At 41.1% G+C, this 17,145-nt stretch overlaps 1 protein-coding gene across 2 annotated transcripts; it reads left to right on the top strand.

Moving 5' to 3' along the window:
- The first annotated feature begins 4,100 nt into the window (after window positions 1-4,100).
- Window positions 4,101-15,303, top strand: LOC146575740 (thyrotroph embryonic factor-like). Of its 2 annotated transcripts, none has more exons than XM_085270594.1 (4): window positions 4,101-4,315; window positions 8,954-9,520; window positions 10,400-10,602; window positions 10,952-15,303. In XM_085270594.1, exons 1-4 carry the CDS (start codon window positions 4,132-4,134, stop codon window positions 11,165-11,167), a joined length of 1,170 nt encoding a protein of 389 aa, XP_085126720.1. In that variant the 5' UTR covers window positions 4,101-4,131; the 3' UTR covers window positions 11,168-15,303. The 2 variants fall into 2 exon arrangements, with proteins under 2 accessions (XP_085126720.1, XP_085126721.1); XM_085270595.1 differs by lacking the exon at window positions 4,101-4,315 and adding an exon at window positions 7,520-7,953.
- The last annotated feature ends 1,842 nt before the right edge of the window (window positions 15,304-17,145 follow it).

The raw sequence follows: 17,145 nt of genomic DNA on the forward strand, positions 1-17,145 counted from the left end.
GCTGGCTTGTACTTCTGATTTGTACTCGTGCAAAGACAGCAGAGGTCCAATTTTGTGTTCTGTTTAATACATTTGAACTAATTGAGTGGTAAGGGAGTACTTGACCCCAATGACTATCTCAACCACGAAAGAATATCATTCCTTTGCCTTGAGATTCTTGGGTTGTTTTTGTAGTGTGCTTTGGATCATTGTGCATTTGCACTGTGGAGAGCTCTCTGATCACTTTTGTAGCATTTGTCTGAATCTGGGCAGAGAGTGTAACTCTGTACACGTCACCATTCATCCTGCAGCTTCTATAAGCAGTCATAGTATCAGTGAACGCTAGTAAACCAGTTATAGTGCTATCTGTATAAAATATACTGCCAAAAGCATTCAGTCACCCATCCAAATCATTGAATTCAGGTGTTTAAATCAATTGTATGGCCACAGGTTTATAAATTTCGCCACCTATTCATGCAGACTGCATTTATGAAAGAATGGGTCATCCTCAGGGGCTCAGTGAGTTCCAGGGTGGTCCTGTCATAGGATGCTATCTGTGCAACAAGTCCAGTCGTGAAATGTCCTTGCTGCTAAATATTCCACAGTCAGCTGTTAGTGGTGTTATAACAAAGTGGAAACGACTGGAAATGACAGCAACTCTACTATGAAGTGGTAGGACATGTAAAATCACAGAGTGTGTTCCATGGATGCTGAGGCTTATAGAGCACAGACGTTGCCAATTTTCTGAAGAATCAACCGCTATAGTCCTCCAAACTTCATTTGACCTTTAGATTATGTCAAGAACAGTGCAGCCAGACCTTGATACAATGGGTTTTCATGACCAGGCAGCTGCGTCCAAGCTTTACATCACCAAACACAACAAACCGTCAGATTCAGTAGTATAAAGCACACACTGGACTCTAGAGCATAGACGATTCATGCTTATCCATATGGCAATCTGATGAATGATTCTGGATTTGGTGGATGTCAGGAGAACGGTACTTGTCTGGTTGCATTGTGCCAAGTCTAAAGTTTGGTAGAGGGGAGATTATAGAGCGAGTTTGGTGTGGAAGAAGTTGACTCTTCTGACCTCAACACAATCAAACACCTTTGGGATGAATTATAGCAGAGACTGAGAGGCAGACCTCATGGATGTACTTCTGGAAAAATGGTCAAAATTTCCCATAAACACTACTAAACCTGTGGAAAGTCTTCCCAGAAGAGCTGAAGCTGTTATAGCTGCAAAGGTGCAAAGGTATATGCACATGCCATAACATCCCGATCATGTTTGAAGGTAATGTGGTATTCTGTATCATTCTTGTACAAGTTCATCTTGTTTTCATCTGTTCATAGAATTTTCCAGAACTGTGAAGGCTCTTTTAGATGTTTTCTGCCAAAGTCTAATCTGTAACAAGTAGTTTTCACCTCATGATAAACTTTCTGTGTTTTTCATTCCTGAAAGCCTCTTTTGATTGTAAATTTGAACAATATGTCTGCCTCCTCATAAGTGTGCTGACTTGGTTAGATGTTGTGAAGTTGTTTTTGTTAACCATCGAAATAATTCTGCCCTCATGAACTTTAGCTACTTTAACATCTTCTGTGGTCTTTCAGACATTTTTACTTAGCTGGTCAGTGTATTTGTTCTTTTTAACAGTGCAACAGATTATTGATTTGGGGCTACTACTGATGTTTCTGCTGTGTATGTGATAGCTTTATTTTGATTTTTCAGCCAAATGAAAACCTCTTTCAGTTGAACTGCCCTTTATTTCGGTCTCGTATTTAGTTACCTATAAATGGAAATTCATCTCTTTATCTATACGCTTCATTTGTTGTGAAGTAAAAAGTAAAAGTCCTCAGCCGCCATGAAACTGATTGACAGCCTCAATATACAGGGAGTGCAGAATTATTAGGCAAGTTGTATTTTTGAGGAATAATTTTATTATTGAACAACAACCATGTTCTCAATGAACCCAAAAAACTCATTAATATCAAAGCTGAATGTTTTTGGAAGTAGTTTTTAGTTTGTTTTTAGTTTTAGCTATTTTAGGGGGATATCTGTGTGTGCAGGTGACTATTACTGTGCATAATTATTAGGCAACTTAACAAAAAACAAATATATACCCATTTCAATTATTTATTTTTACCAGTGAAACCAATATAACATCTCCACATTCACAAATATACATTTCTAACATTCAAAAACAAAACAAAAACAAATCAGCGACCAATATAGCCACCTTTCTTTGCAAGGACACTCAAAAGCCTGCCATCCATGGATTCTGTCAGTGTTTTGATCTGTTCACCATCAACATTGTGTGCAGCAGCAACCACAGCCTCCCAGACACTGTTCAGAGAGGTGTACTGTTTTCCCTCCTTGTAAATCTCACATTTGATGATGGACCACAGGTTCTCAATGGGGTTCAGATCAGGTGAACAAGGAGGCCATGTCATTAGTTTTTCTTCTTTTATACCCTTTCTTGCCAGCCACGCTGTGGAGTACTTGGACGCGTGTGATGGAGCATTGTCCTGCATGAAAATCATGTTTTTCTTGAAGGATGCAGACTTCTTCCTGTACCACTGCTTGAAGAAGGTGTCTTCCAGAAACTGGCAGTAGGACTGGGAGTTGAGCTTGACTCCATCCTCAACCCGAAAAGGCCCCACAAGCTCATCTTTGATGATACCAGCCCAAACCAGTACTCCACCTCCACCTTGCTGGCGTCTGAGTGGGACTGGAGCTCTCTGCCCTTTACCAATCCAGCCACGGGCCCATCCATCTGGCCCATCAAGACTCACTCTCATTTCATCAGTCCATAAAACCTTAGAAAAACCAGTCTTGAGATATTTCTTGGCCCAGTCTTGACGTTTCAGCTTGTGTGTCTTGTTCAGTGGTGGTCGTCTTTCAGCCTTTCTTACCTTGGCCATGTCTCTGAGTATTGCACACCTTGTGCTTTTGGGCACTCCAGTGATGTTGCAGCTCTGAAATATGGCCAAACTGGTGGCAAGTGGCATCTTGGCAGCTGCACGCTTGACTTTTCTCAGTTCATGGCCAGTTATTTTGCGCCTTGGTTTTTCCACACGCTTCTTGCGACCCTGTTGACTATTTTGAATGAAACGCTTGATTGTTCGATGATCACGCTTCAGAAGCTTTGCAATTTTGAGACTGCTGCATCCCTCTGCAAGATATCTCACAATTTTTGACTTTTCTGAGCCTGTCAAGTCCTTCTTTTGACCCATTTTGCCAAAGGAAAGGACGTTGCCTAATAATTATGCACACCTGATATAGGGTGTTGATGTCATTAGACCACACCCCTTCTCATTACAGAGATGCACATCACCTAATATGCTTCATTGGTAGTAGGCTTTCGAGCCTATACAGCTTGGAGTAAGACAACATGCATGAAGAGGATGATGTGGACAAAATACTCATTTGCCTAATAATTCTGCACTCCCTGTAGAAGCTCGATAATTCTGGAGCCTCTGAAAATTGAGGGGAGGACTAACATGTGTAAATTCCTGTAATTCCTAAACAGTTAATCCAAAACTTTTGCTAAAGCCCTTGAATTAAAGGGTGAAAGTAGTGTATTTGTATGTGTGGAAGTATATACTCTAATTGGAAAAAGCGTCTGGACTGACGAGTTTCTTAAAACTCAAACTCAAAGTAATCCAAACACTTTTTTGCCCAGATCCTTGGACTACAATGACCTGGATGACTGAGAACCTTCACAGATATAGGCTCTAATACTATAAAGCATTACTTTATAATAGTATTATAACACTATAATGGCATTGAGTGTGGTTAACAAGTTTCAGCATAATAGTTTGACACACCTTGGCTTGAATGGTGGTCACTGTGTAGTGCAATTTTTAATCAAGCCACTAGGTGGCACGTGGCGCTCCAGATCCCACAGTGTCACTGCACGTGCTGCCGTGCGTGGGGGGGAAAGCCGGAGCCGCGCCGTTAAAGGTTTGTTGTTTTGGTTGTGATTCTCCAGAGCCCGCCCCCTGCTTTTTGATAGGCGCTGCGGTATGATTGGCGTGCGCGCGCTCAATTGTCACCGCGTCAACATGCTGAGGGGGCGTGGCTCGCATTGGTAATTATAACTCTGATTGTGTTCGGACACATGCATCCGTCCCCGTGACGTTGAAAAGTTGATGCGAAGCGCACGTAGTCGTTTCGTCGGAGTAAATAAGAGTTGTGTTTTCGAGCAGAGCGGGCAGTTTCACAAGTTGTCCAACATGACGGCGGCTAACCAAATGTTTTTCGAGGACAGGAGCGACGTGCCGGACCTGCTCAGGTACTTGGCCGACTGTCCCTTCCCGGCCTTTGATGACAGTGGTAAGCATGTTTTAAAATAACGTTATAACTGTTTTTGCATCTTTTTATGAGAGCTGCTTTTGCTAGCGTGCAGTCTGTAGTTGGCAGACTTATTTAAGTAGCATATGGTGGTGTGTAGTTACATTCATGGAAACGCTAAGTACGTTTTTACTATATTTCATTACTTTATGTGACTTTCCCACATAAAAATTTGACATAGAGGCCTATGAATATTAAGGATTAAACTATGGCACTGGTTGTAAAATGAGTATAATTAATTAGTTACATTATTTTTAAGGTTTATGATTTAATATTGTCCTGTGACAATTGCTATGTTGCCATTTTATTAGAGTCTGAGATACAAGTAATGCAGCAGCCCTGCAATTCTTCATGGTATCTTCATCTTATTTATCTTGCTTTCAGTGATACACATGAAGTGGTTTTATACATAAAGCTAATGAAGTGACTTCTGTTATTTTGCCTAGTGCTTTCATTACATCTCAGCATTGAACTAAGTACTTAATCCAGCTCTAGTGTAAAGTTATTTTACTAGCAGACACTTTAAACCCTTCTGTATGGGAAACTGTAGAAGTAAAACCACCCGTAAACATAATTAAATGTCTCCTGTTCAGTTCATTATTTTACTGAGTGCAGTAGTATGTGGTAATCAGAATATCACTCTAATCTCTTGAAGTGTGCACAGGTGATGAAAGGCTGTGAGGTGTATTGTGTCAGCAGACTGTCTATGCTGTTTCTCCGTGTAGCCTGAAACTGATGCAACAACACTGAAACAGTCCTCACTCAGAGTTTCATCATTTCATTAGCTTCTTTATGCACTCTGCTTATGTTATGCACACTTTTTAGCTTACTTTCTGTTAAAAATAAATAAATTCTTTGGTTTATTTTTCATTAGAAGTTGCTAGTACAATGACATAGGAAATGTGAGAGGGAGTGACATGCAGGGCATGCAAGAAAGACTGCCAGCTGAAACTGAACTAAATGTGTTGGGGTTGTGTTACTTCACCTGTGCTCTGATGTCTCCTTAAGCGTTTGATGGCACTTATGTGGGTACGAACACCTAATTGCTCCAGTTTCACCAAAGTTGGTCACAGTGAGGTTTCGAATATACCTTGACCTGTTAAAAAAATAAATAGATAAATAAATCTTAGTATGCAGTCCCCATCTTCTCATGACTAATCAGAGAGTTTGTTCATCTCTATAGACAACCAGATAGCTAGCTCAAAGGCACAGTGTCAGATTTGGGTCAAACAACTTGCAGTAAAGCTGTGGCTAATGATGCATAGGAAATAAAACCACCCTGGAGTTTGATTTCCTTCATAAAGACCAGTCTGTGTCATTCAGCCCCTGAAATCAGACATGTGCTGTATTAGCAGATTTACAGCGAATATTTAGCTGTGTGTCATAAGTGTATGATATACATTGGCAGCATGTAAAATCTATGATGCCCTAGAGTTGACCTTCGGGGGGCACTTTAAGTAAATGTGGTTACAACTGAAAGGAACTCTGCAGTAAAAGCAATAAAACTCAAATAAAGCAAAATGAGTCGGCTAGTAGAAGCAAATCATGTGCCAGTAAAGTTTGTAGTATGTTTAGTAGTTTGTAAGTAGGTTTCATGTTTACACATGTTTGTGACACCAGAAAAAATCCCACAGACATGCAAAGTAATTATAGTGTTAGAAACTCAAATATAAATATTGCATTTTATTATCTTGTTGACAACCAATGCTGACTCACTAGTACATAATATGCTGGCCCTGTGATATGCAGTGTATTCGCAGGACACTTCAGTGGCAGATTATTGTGTTATTGTTATTGTGTTTACTGTGGTTGAGGCCTTAATAGTTCTGTAATTTCCCCTGTAAAGCATGCAGAAAGCATCACCATCAAGTTTTAATTCAGTTATTTCTTCCTCATCTCAGTGTGCATACAAAGTTCCCTCTGTTCACATGTGTTGAACAACAGCAGACTCCTGTCTCAGCTGTTTCAAGAGTGTAAATTTAATCAGTTTAAATAGACAGCAGAGGGCACTGATAAGTGTTTATTGTGCTCTGGTTTGCTCTGTAGACACAGCAGACTCCAGCCAAGACCGGTTCTTGTTTTGTATTTTTTCCAGTGAGCTGCAGGACCTAGAATGAAAACTTTGTATTGTGTGAACCGAAAGCATAACAAATGATTTAACAGTTCATTTCCAATATTGAAACATGCTTCCTACTCCCCCTTCGTCTTCTTCTTCTTCTTATTGTTGTTTCAGTTTGACCTTTATCATCCTTGTAATGCGATACAAAATGTTGCACATGCGCTCACTAGTATTCGTGGCCACAGAAACCTTAATAAAAACCCTGGTCTCATGTGTCCCTGTCTAAACTTGTACGTGGACAGAGTATTAGGACACCAGTCTTTTGGTGTGCGGTTTCAGTGTTCAGTCTGTAGAAGCTCATGGCACTTGTGCTGAACTTGGAGGGGGGAAAAAAGGAAAAAAATGAATTTCACTGCGGCTGAACATCGTGTTCCTGAAACAAAACAATATTCGAGACAAGGTCGTGCGCGCTCCGTCGCGCGGAAGCACGCACGTCTCTTTTTTTTGTGGCAGTGAGGGTTTATTTTTTTTTTAGATTAATTATTATTATTCGGTGCAGAGAGGACCTGGAAGCTGGTGCGCGTAGAGTTAAAGCGTATCTAGGGAAATATGTGATAGACGTTATAGATTATACCTCGCGTGCACTATTAAATCAATATAAAATAAAAACACTGTCGTGCGCGTGCCCGCTTCAACCAGCTCGCATTGGCTTGCACGTGCAGAGAATCTTTAAACCACGCCCATCGACAGAGTGTGCTTTCACGTGAGTCGGGTGCGGGCGGGGCGCACGTGTTTGGCCACGAGTATCACGCTCAGAAAACAAGCGACTGCACGAGCTCACAACGTGTTTATGTGGGTGTGGGTATTTGCGCTATGCGTGCGCGCGTGACACGCAGTTCTTGCCGTGAAAGTGTGAGTACCTCGTGCCTCTAACGCCTTCTAATAAAGATGTTAATATGATGACTGCACGAGGCCGAGTGTTGCATTCACGTTGCGCTTATAGGGTCTGTTTTTTTTTCCCTTCTATGTAAAGCCATGATTTCCTTGTGTGTTTGTGGCCAATGACCAAACGTAGAGCTACCACAGATTAGTCAAAATGAAGCTGCAGTAATATATTCATATATGAAGTACTGACAGCCAATCAGCTGCTACTATTGCGTGAAAGAGGCGTGGCACGGAACTTCTGAATATCCAACGAGCGTGCTCCGTGGGTAAGGAGAAGAAGAGGCTCGGTGTGGTGTTGTTTTTGACTCTAGAAATCTGCATTTTCGGCTTAAAAGGCTCAAAATCAGCGATAGTGTCGAGTCCAGCGGCTAAACGCGGTTCTTGTGTTCCTGTTTTTCGGACGCAGCTCTCGGTAAAAAAAAAAAAAAAAAAAAGCAGCGTCGCCTCGGTGTACTCGGAGCTCGGCACGGAACAATGCCTGGCGAAGCCGCGATGGCAACGGAGCTCGAGCCCAGCGGTAATACCGCTACAGCGTCACCCCAGAAGTCTTTTCCTTTTGTTTTAAAGAAAATTATGGACATACCTCCTCCGAACATCCTGGAGGAAGGAGAAGACGGTAAGCATTATTAATTATTATAAATAATAATAATAAATTTAAATTAAAATGCTGCCCAGTTTTTCAGCTTGTAAATGAACCACGAGTATATAGGTTTTAAAGCTGGGTAGTAATCAGCGTCTGGTGTTTCGCCTAAAACGTGTGGTCGTGGTTTTGGCTCACATGCCCTCTGTTGCGTGGAGCAAACGATGAAGAACAAAAAGTTCCTGCTCTTCTGCGCTGACAATCAAGGAGCTAAACCAGGCTGGAAACAGTCAGGACAGAGCGGACTCCCTGCGGTTTCATTAAACAGCCCGAGCTACTTTTCTTTGGTTGCTGGCTGATGGTGATGGTGTTTTCTGACTATCTTCTTTCATTTTAACATCTACTCCCTCTCTCTGCCTCAGTCTGTCAGACCGCTTGTAGGGCTTCTTGGATGTAGCCCGCCTTTGTTTACCCACTTGTTTGTCAGGTGTCACATCACCACCACCCCTTTCCACCCAGCCTCTTCTCATTCATAATTTCACTTTCTTACCGTGTCTCCTGAATAATGTTGTACCATGCTGCAATTTTTGGTATCCATTCAACACCCAAGTAAATACAGGGCCAGTATCGCCAATAGCGATACTTACAAAGGCAACTTGTGTAGCAGAGAGTAGTGTGTCATTACTTATGAGGTCATCACCAATTTGCAACACATTGTAATGACTGGGATTTTTTTGTAATTAATACATGCCTTTCAACTTTTCATGTTTGTTAAAACTGTTTTTTAGACCTTGAATGTTACATATATATTTTGCTTAATTTTTTTTGTTTCCAAAAAATAATAAAGTCAGTGGGTTATATACTGAACTTAGGATTGATACTTTGTTTCGATCCTCTGTCTTGTTGATACTGTTGTCCTTCAGATTGATACACCCACCTCTACTACTGAATAATATTTGGACAAGGGAACTGTTCATTTTCAGCAAGCAGCCATTAATTTCACTTTTTCCTTTTATGCTTTATGTCTTTAATGTAGAAATAGAGAAGGAGAAGTTGTGCTCATCTGAAGATGTGGATGGAGGAGGGGCTGTGGCAAACAATGCTGGTGGAGGCTCCAGAGGAGGTGGTGGTGGAAGTGGGGGCAGTGGAGGGGTATCAGCCTCCCTGACCCCAGCCATTTGGGAGAAGACCATTCCGTATGATGGGGAGACATTCCACTTGGAATATATGGACTTGGATGAGTTCCTCCTGGAGAACGGTATCCCTGTGACCCTGGAGGAGGAGGAGCTGCAGAAGACGCTGACAGTTGAAGACAAAGGCAAAGCCATTCCCAAGGCTATTGCAGGAGCTACCACCACCACTCCTACTACTACTACTACTGAAACAACTACTCCCGCTACTCCTGTTGCTGCAGACTCATCATCTCCCCCCTCTGCCTCCATGGCTACCCCAGATCCAGAGGAGCCTGTGACAGTCACCACGTTACAACCGGCTAAGCTAGAAGAAGAACAAGAAGAAGAAGAAGAAGGAGAAAAAGAGGAAGAGCAAAAAGAGGAATCTTTGCCTGAGGAGGCAACGCCAAAAGCAGAAGTAAAGAAAGCGGGTGAGCAGATTTACTGCATGTGTTAAACATTAACACCTGATGAAAACTGTTGTTTCCTCTCAGTTATGCAGCTCTAGTTTTATTTAGTTTGGTCTAAGAATATCAATGCTGGCATGGCTACCTGAGTCATAACGATTAATAAATGTTACCAAATCTGGCCAAACAAGCTCTGTGACAGACTGGTGACCAGTCCCAGGTGTAGCCTGCCTCTCACCTCATGACAACTGGGATAGGCTGGATTAAATAAGGAATATCGTCAACTTTATAAAATGCGGTATGCCAGAGCATTTGGCAGTAGGACATACCTTATACAGATTTTGGTGCTTGCCCAGCTATTTCTGTGCATTATTACTCTGCTAAAGTGATGTCGTGAAAGGCAGATTTTTGCATATAATTTTCATCTAGGTCTTCAATGCTAATATAGTCAAATAATTTCACTGCAGGCAGTTTAGTCACACGTTAACAAACTGACACAGAAGCAGTGATGGAAATATTTTTTACGTAAATGTATTTTTGGGAGGTGTCCAACTTAGACACCTTTCATTTGAGCTGCACAGAAACTTTTAAAGCCTTTTTTTCCAGTGTGGCATGTAGTGAACTTATTTGTTTTACTACGTTTTATAATTGTTTTTATGTAGGTATGGTTATTATTCCCACAAAGACTTGTGCTTCTTTTGTATAACCCTCAGTTTGTTTGTTTTTTTTAAATGAGTGTTTGCAATGATAAAATATCTTTGTGGGATAAGCGGCTGAGAGCAATGAAGCCTACATAGCTCCCTAACAGGTTTCACAGTAGTGGTGTGAAGTCTGGCCACCTGGTTCATTGCCGTTTACCTGTCTTGTGTCCAAGCTTACTTTTTCCCCTGCTGGACTCTGCAGAACGTAACACGCCCTCCCCAATCGACCCAGACGCCATTGAGGTGGACATTAATTTCCAGCCAGATCCCACAGACCTGGTCCTGTCCAGCGTGCCCGGGGGTGAGCTGTTCAACCCACGCAAGCACAGGTTCTCCCAGGAGGAGCTGAAGCCGCAGCCGATGATCAAGAAGGCCAAGAAGGTTTTTGTTCCCGATGAGCAGAAGGTCAGTGGAATCAAATTTTCTTCTTCCCAAACTGCAGTTGAGATCAGTTCACTCCAGTCTGAAAAAACACTGTTGTAAAAACTAGTTAATATATGTCATACAGTTTAAGTCTGACATATATTTAGAAAATTTCCACTCTTTTCATCTTGTTCAGTTGTCAGAAAAATGCATTTATCAAAATTGGGTTTGCAGAATGTTTAAGCTCCAACTCCATCAGTTAGTTTGTATTTCTATGTGATTACGTTAGCCCAATAAAACATTAGAATTGAGCTGATGATCTCCTCAATCCAATCCCTTCTTTTATGTGGGCAGGTTTAACTCTTCTTTCTGTCCCTTTTCATTCCTCTAGGATGAGAAGTACTGGTCGAGAAGAAAGAAGAACAATCTGGCAGCGAAGCGTTCCCGCGATGCACGCCGCCTTAAGGAGAACCAGATCACCGTGCGTGCATCCTTCCTGGAGCGTGAAAATGCTGCTCTGAGGAAGCAAGTGGCTGAGATGCGGAAAGACTGCGGTCGCTGTAAGAACGTCCTGGCTCGATACGAAGCCAAGTACGGCCCACTGTAAAAAATAAATAAATAACAGAAAAAAGAAAACTCACAATAAAACCCATGACGAGACAAAAGCAGAACTCCCTTCCCCGCAAATTTCAACACAGATATAAACACCTAGGGAATCTAAATTTGCACTGTTGTCTTTGCTGACCTCCAGTCACTGTGTTCGGCTCCAGTTTCTAACACAACGCTGGAGTTTTGGATGCACACTGGCAGGCAGTGAGGCATGATGGGAGCGGTGGTCACAGGAAGGCCTGTGGAGAGCGCCTGGCTTCTACACTCGGAGAGGAAGTGGACCGTTCTGGATTCTCCCATGGTCAAACACACATGGAAAATATGGTCGTCTCGAGAAAAGTTCAAAGAGAGTCAAGCGACATGAAAAGAGCGGGTCGGTTAGAAAGAATCGCACGCTTTCAAATTCGATACAGCAGTTTCCGTCAGAGCACAGCACACCTTAATGGACCAAAGCACGAGTAGCGTCAGTCAGAAGCTGCATATTTAGAAAGGTGCACTCCTCCTGTTTTCCTTGTGTTGCACTTAATTAGGAGGCTCAGAAGAAGAAGAATATTTAGTGAAGTTGCGCAGTGTAGGAGAGGAACAGATGAAAAATGAGCCGGAGTCAGGTTCAAGGTGGTACTCCCAGTCTGGAGAGGGTAAGAGGAGGGAGACCTCAGGAAAGGTGTGGTCCAGTCAGAGTTCTTCCGTCACACAAGCACGCCTCTGCACACTGTTTAAAAACAACTGTTATGTATATATAATCATCTCTCTGCACCATTTTTATAGTGTATAATCCATTTTGCACTTTTTCATTAAAAAACAGAAAAGAAAACACACACACGGTGTGCGGAGATTAAGCTGGTAGCAGCTGTCAACCTTATTAACGATGATCACAGTGGGAGCTGTTTTAATGGTAGCATACTAATGAAAATGCAAAGTAGGTCTAAAGTTTAAAGCTTCTGTGATTTTTAACATCTTTTTTTCTACTAAGATCAGCTTCCAGAGACTCAAAGATTCAGTGAAGGAGCAGATTGTTTTATATATGGGGAAAGAGTAGTAGTTTCTATCTGTGGGTTACTGTTAAAGGCATGCTGTGCATTTGATCTCCAAGGCCTTTGATTGTAGAGGGGTATGTTCACATGTACAGTACTACGCACATGTCTTGTGCCACCCTTCATTCCCTAAAATTTTGCTGATAAAGTGGGATATAGATGCAGGATTTTATTGACATACATGGAAATACAGTGTCTAAGACAAACACAGAGTTTGTATTATTCTAACCAGCTTGAAAGTTGATATTTGGAAGGATCACCTTATTCTTCAACACAGCCTGATCTCTCTTAGGCAGCTTTCTTCTCATTTCTTTAAGTCGTCTTCAGGAATAGTTCTCCAGGACATTTAAAGCTCTTCTTTGGATGTTTCTGCCTTTCTGTTATGTTCTCTGTCAACATGATCCTACACTGCTTCAATAATGCTGAGGTCTGAGCTCTGGGGAGGCCAATCCATGACTGATGTTTTTCTATTCAGGTATGCTTTCACTGTGTTGTTTGAGATGATTGCCATTCTGAAAAATAAAGCTGTTTCCAATTACGACACTTTCCACATAGTATTGTATGATGGCTCAAAATCTAACAGTACTTTTCTGCCTTCATAATTTCATCAATAGTAACAAGATCTGAAAACTGTTTAATGCCCATCAAACTGTTACTTTTGATCTTTTGCGTAGATTCAACAAAAAATTAAAACAAGTATGTGTTTTGTGACAACTGCTAGTAACAAAAATACAAACAAAAAATAAAATCAACTTTGAAAGAGCTTTTTAGAAATCCTGGAGAACTATTGCTCAAGACTACTTTAAACAATAACAAAATGTGGCTCCTTGAAAGCAAAATATAAAGAAATGAGGGGTGGGTTTAAGGGTTTTTCACAGTGCTGTTGGGATGTTTATTTACTGCACACTGCAGTTAGTGTGCTAGAGTCACTGCCTGCCTAATGGTGTCGAGAGGACTGGATTGATTGGTTGCTTTTTGTTTTTTTATCTTAAGCAGGCTCAAAGTCGGCTGTTTCTGAACCTTGTAAATATGTCTCCTGGTCTTTATTTTGCTAAGACGGGGACTCTGTGTCTTTATTAACCCTACAATATTCCTTATATTTGCCAAATAGTTGAATGAGTGCTGTATTTATTCTTGGGTAATGATGCATTTGTTGATTGTGATGTACAAACAATGTGTCAGATAATTTTATTTCTCCTTAGGATAATAATAATAATAATACCTATATAATGAAACCAATGACAAAGCAGGGAATTCAAAGGGTGAACTGTGCTTTTGGATGTTTGTTTTAAAAACAGGTTTATATAGTAATGTGGGCTTTATTTTTTGTGGGGTGGGGGTATTGTGTTGTGAACACACAAAGGACAGGGTGCACTTTCCTTTACCTCGTCCAACACTTGCTACTGTGAAAGGTAAAACATGGAGCATGGCTACAAAGTGTTGGTTGAAGCAAAGAACACGTACAAAGCAGCTTAGTTCCATTTGGCAAAACCTTAAATCCGACTTTATAAACTGAGTTCTTTCCGCCAAAGCTTCTGAGTGTGAATCTTAATTAGTAAATATGTTGCAGACTGTTATGGGACTCTGTATCTCAAACTTATAATTTTCTTTTTGATTTTTATCAGCCAGCTTGTGCTCATAATCCTGGAAAGAAAATAAATGTGGCAATAATACTCTGTTATGTAATGCTAGTTTGATTTCAGTAGTGATGTTGTATGTATACTTACTATGATGTACTAAATAGAAATGCCCCAAAATCATTCGTGCTTCCAGTTCTTAATTCTCTGTAGTCCGAGATCTTAATGCATGAAACCCAGTGAACCTGTCTGTCTCTCTCTCTCTCTGTTCCTTGTTTGTTTTTTAAAAAAAACAAGTTTTATACCAAGTGTACTTATGTCTGTGAACCATTACTGAAAACTAGAGCTCTTTGGTTTTTGGGGGGATGACGTGGGCTGATGGTGTATTGTGCAGAACAGTGGAAAAAAAACAAAAAAGCAGAGCATCTTTGCTGCGATGTCCTTTTGTTTATGACAGCACCGCCTTTCCTTGTGCAGCCAGCGCTTGACCTTGTGGTGAAAACAGCTGAAAGCAGCATCTTTTAATCACTGTGGATTATTATCTTTTTTTTTTTTTTTTTTAAATTTGCTATAGATTGATCTGTATCTGGATACACAGGAATCAGCTGGTGCTTTTTTTGTTTGTTTGTTTTGTGTGTGTGTGTGTGTGTGTGTGTGTGTGTTTTTTTTTTTTTTCTTGTCTTCTTGATTGCTAATATGATCATTTGAGTTTCCTGATAGTGTATTGTAACAGCTGGTTCTTGGGGGTTTTTTTCTGTCACATCGACTGCACTGAGCTTTAGACATCAGTCTAGCTGATGAATGCAAACTTGGACATTTAAAAAGAAAAAACTGGTACTGGCCACGAGAGGTTTTTAGAAGCCAATAAAATAAAGATCATATTTTGTATAGTGATGCATAAAGTATGTAGCAGTTTCTGTTTGATGTGAAGCTCCTTATGAAATCATTTTTCCTTTTAAAGAGGTTGGAGTTTTTCCCCAATTCTCTGCATGCAGACCTGCAGTTATGACTTTTGGATGTAGGTGCGTCTTCTGCCACCTACTGACAAAAGATGGCTCCTGCACTTGTGAAACCCTTTGTGCTACTTTTGGGTAATATTTAAGGAAAACTAGAATCCTGGAAATGCGCAAATAATTGACAGAGAACATCTGGCACAAGTGTGTGTGCGCACAGGTGTTTGTAGGTGTGCTCAGAGCAGCACGACTAGATCTCCAATCTAAACCTCAGTTTTAAGGTTATTGCTTGAAACTCTTGACACTGGTTTGAGATGCTTCGCATTGACAACACCGTGTCCTTGTTTACTTATTTGAAGTAGCTCCCGGAAAACCATTTTAAATCTCTTTCTGGAAACATTTTTAAAGACTTGTGGTGTTTTTGGCTTTCTGTTCTGATTTTTATATAAATGTGGGTTTTTTTCTCGTTTTTGTATTGTCCCTATCATGTATTGGATACATGCAACTGCAGTATCGTGTCCTAATTGTATCTTGTATTATGCATATGAAATAAATTTGGAGTTTTACCGACACGTGGCCTTGTCTTTTTGACCTTGCCTGATTTGCTGACCAGCTGCGGCGGCTGTGTGACAAATGTCGGGTAACACAAGGAGCTGGTGGATAAATGAAGGCATTGTCCTCATCCTTGATGCACTTGCAAGCGCACACACACAAACACAAGCCCCCTGAGTGCACATCTTCCCCCCCCCCTTTTTATTGTCCCTCCATTACCTCTCTCCTGCTGCTCATCAGTATTCCAGCAGAGTAGGAGATGTTGCGTAATGATCACATCGACAGACAGGGGAGCAGAATTGCGTAACACATAAGCAGCCTCTAAAGACCAGAGGGATGGGTGTGTGTGTGGAAGATGGAGCAAAGACGGCGAGGAAGCAGGAGGTGGGGACAAGCAGTGGAAAGGATCAGGTAGTGGTAAAGATGGAGAGTGGGGGAGGGAAGATAGCTAGATGATGAAAAGAGAATGAGGGATGCGGTGCTGAGGATGCAGAGCTATGCATGTTGTCACACCGCGACATGAGCAAGCCAACCTTCCAGCTGGCTGTACACAGACACCAGCACGGGGCAGGACAGGCAGACGGAGTGCTAGGTGATGAAATGCAAAGTAATATCTGCTGGGATGGGTCCAGCTGAGGTGGGCTGGTGAGCAAGCTGGCTGCTCACCATTTGAGAATTCCATCCTTGCTTTGAATTATTGATCAAACATCACTCGAATCTGTTTACCGCAATCAGAGCAATGAGCTGCTCCAGGACTCTCACGCACGAACCAGGGGTCTGAACCCGCACAGAGACCACAAAGGAGGAGGACTCACCCCCGCACTGTCACGCACAAATGAGGACGACACAATCAGCTTAATTTTTCCATGCTTATAATTTTTTGCCAATCTGTTTTTATTACAAACTTAAAAAAGGATCTCATACAATAAGAAACTGCAGTAGTAACTCCCCATTCCCGAGGGGGTAGCACAGAAAACAGGTCATTGCATCTCAGTAGTGAAATATTCATTATACATCTACAGGGTGTACAGATCAGATACAAAATAGGAAGAATAATAATAAAATACAGGCAGGAAAGAAAACACTATTTATACATCATCTGAACATTTTATTAGATCCATTTTACTCTTAAAGGTTAATGTTTATTCACTTTTTTCTTTTTTTACATAGAAAATAAATTTATTTTATGCCAATGAAATATCCCAAAGTGCAAAGTAAAACGCAAACATCAATATAAGCAAAACGACATCAGAATACAAAATTCTTGTCTCCATCGTCATTCCTGCTCAACCCTGATTTTAGAACAGCCCGCATTCAGGTTTATGGTGCTTCCCCCCTTTATTTACTTCTTTCAAATATCTAAGAGCTGACTCTCCAGCTTGTGTTATTAGGAAATGTAATACCACCATCGCCTCTATGCTTATTTTTTGTTTCAATTTTGGTTTTAATCAGGATGTGAGGGGTACAGAGAAATGTTTCTGGTCATGCATGACTCAAAGAATCCCTCCAAATGTTTTCACCATTAAATAAACCTAACACAATCTAAACCAGGGTTGACAACAGTTCAGAGCAACATTCATTTCCCTCGTCTTTTCCCAAACCGGTTGCCTTCTTATTGAAGAGAGATATTGGAGAGAGGTAGAAACCCCTTGAATCCTTCAGGGTTGTTTAAAAACTTATGGCATTTCATTGAATTGGAGAAGGGTGTGTAAGTAAAGACAGTCAGGGATTATGGCTATAGTATCAGTACCATAAGGATCCGGCTGATGGAGCAAGGGTGGCTCAGTCAAGACAAAAAAAAAAAAAAGAAAAAAAGAAAAAAAAAACGATAAAGATAGAAGGAACATTTTGTTCTTTTTA

This window comes from Mchenga conophoros, linkage group LG4 (genome assembly GCF_057382185.1).
Source record: "Mchenga conophoros isolate Kocher_MC1m ecotype Shallow Benthic linkage group LG4, M_conophoros_male_GT1.1, whole genome shotgun sequence".
In the NCBI taxonomy this organism is placed as follows: domain Eukaryota; kingdom Metazoa; phylum Chordata; class Actinopteri; order Cichliformes; family Cichlidae; genus Mchenga; species Mchenga conophoros.

What these genes read in the sequence shown, in the direction of transcription:
- LOC146575740 (XM_085270594.1), top strand. Translation starts at nt 4,132, where the DNA reads ATGCGAAGCGCACGTAGTCGTTTCGTCGGAGTAAATAAGAGTTGTGTT. An exon ending in CCCGGCCTTTGATGACAGTG is followed by an intron (nt 4,316 to 8,953) that starts GTAAGCATGTTT and finishes TCTTTAATGTAG; the next exon opens with AAATAGAGAAGGAGAAGTTG. An exon ending in TTGTTCCCGATGAGCAGAAG is followed by an intron (nt 10,603 to 10,951) that starts GTCAGTGGAATC and finishes TCATTCCTCTAG; the next exon opens with GATGAGAAGTACTGGTCGAG.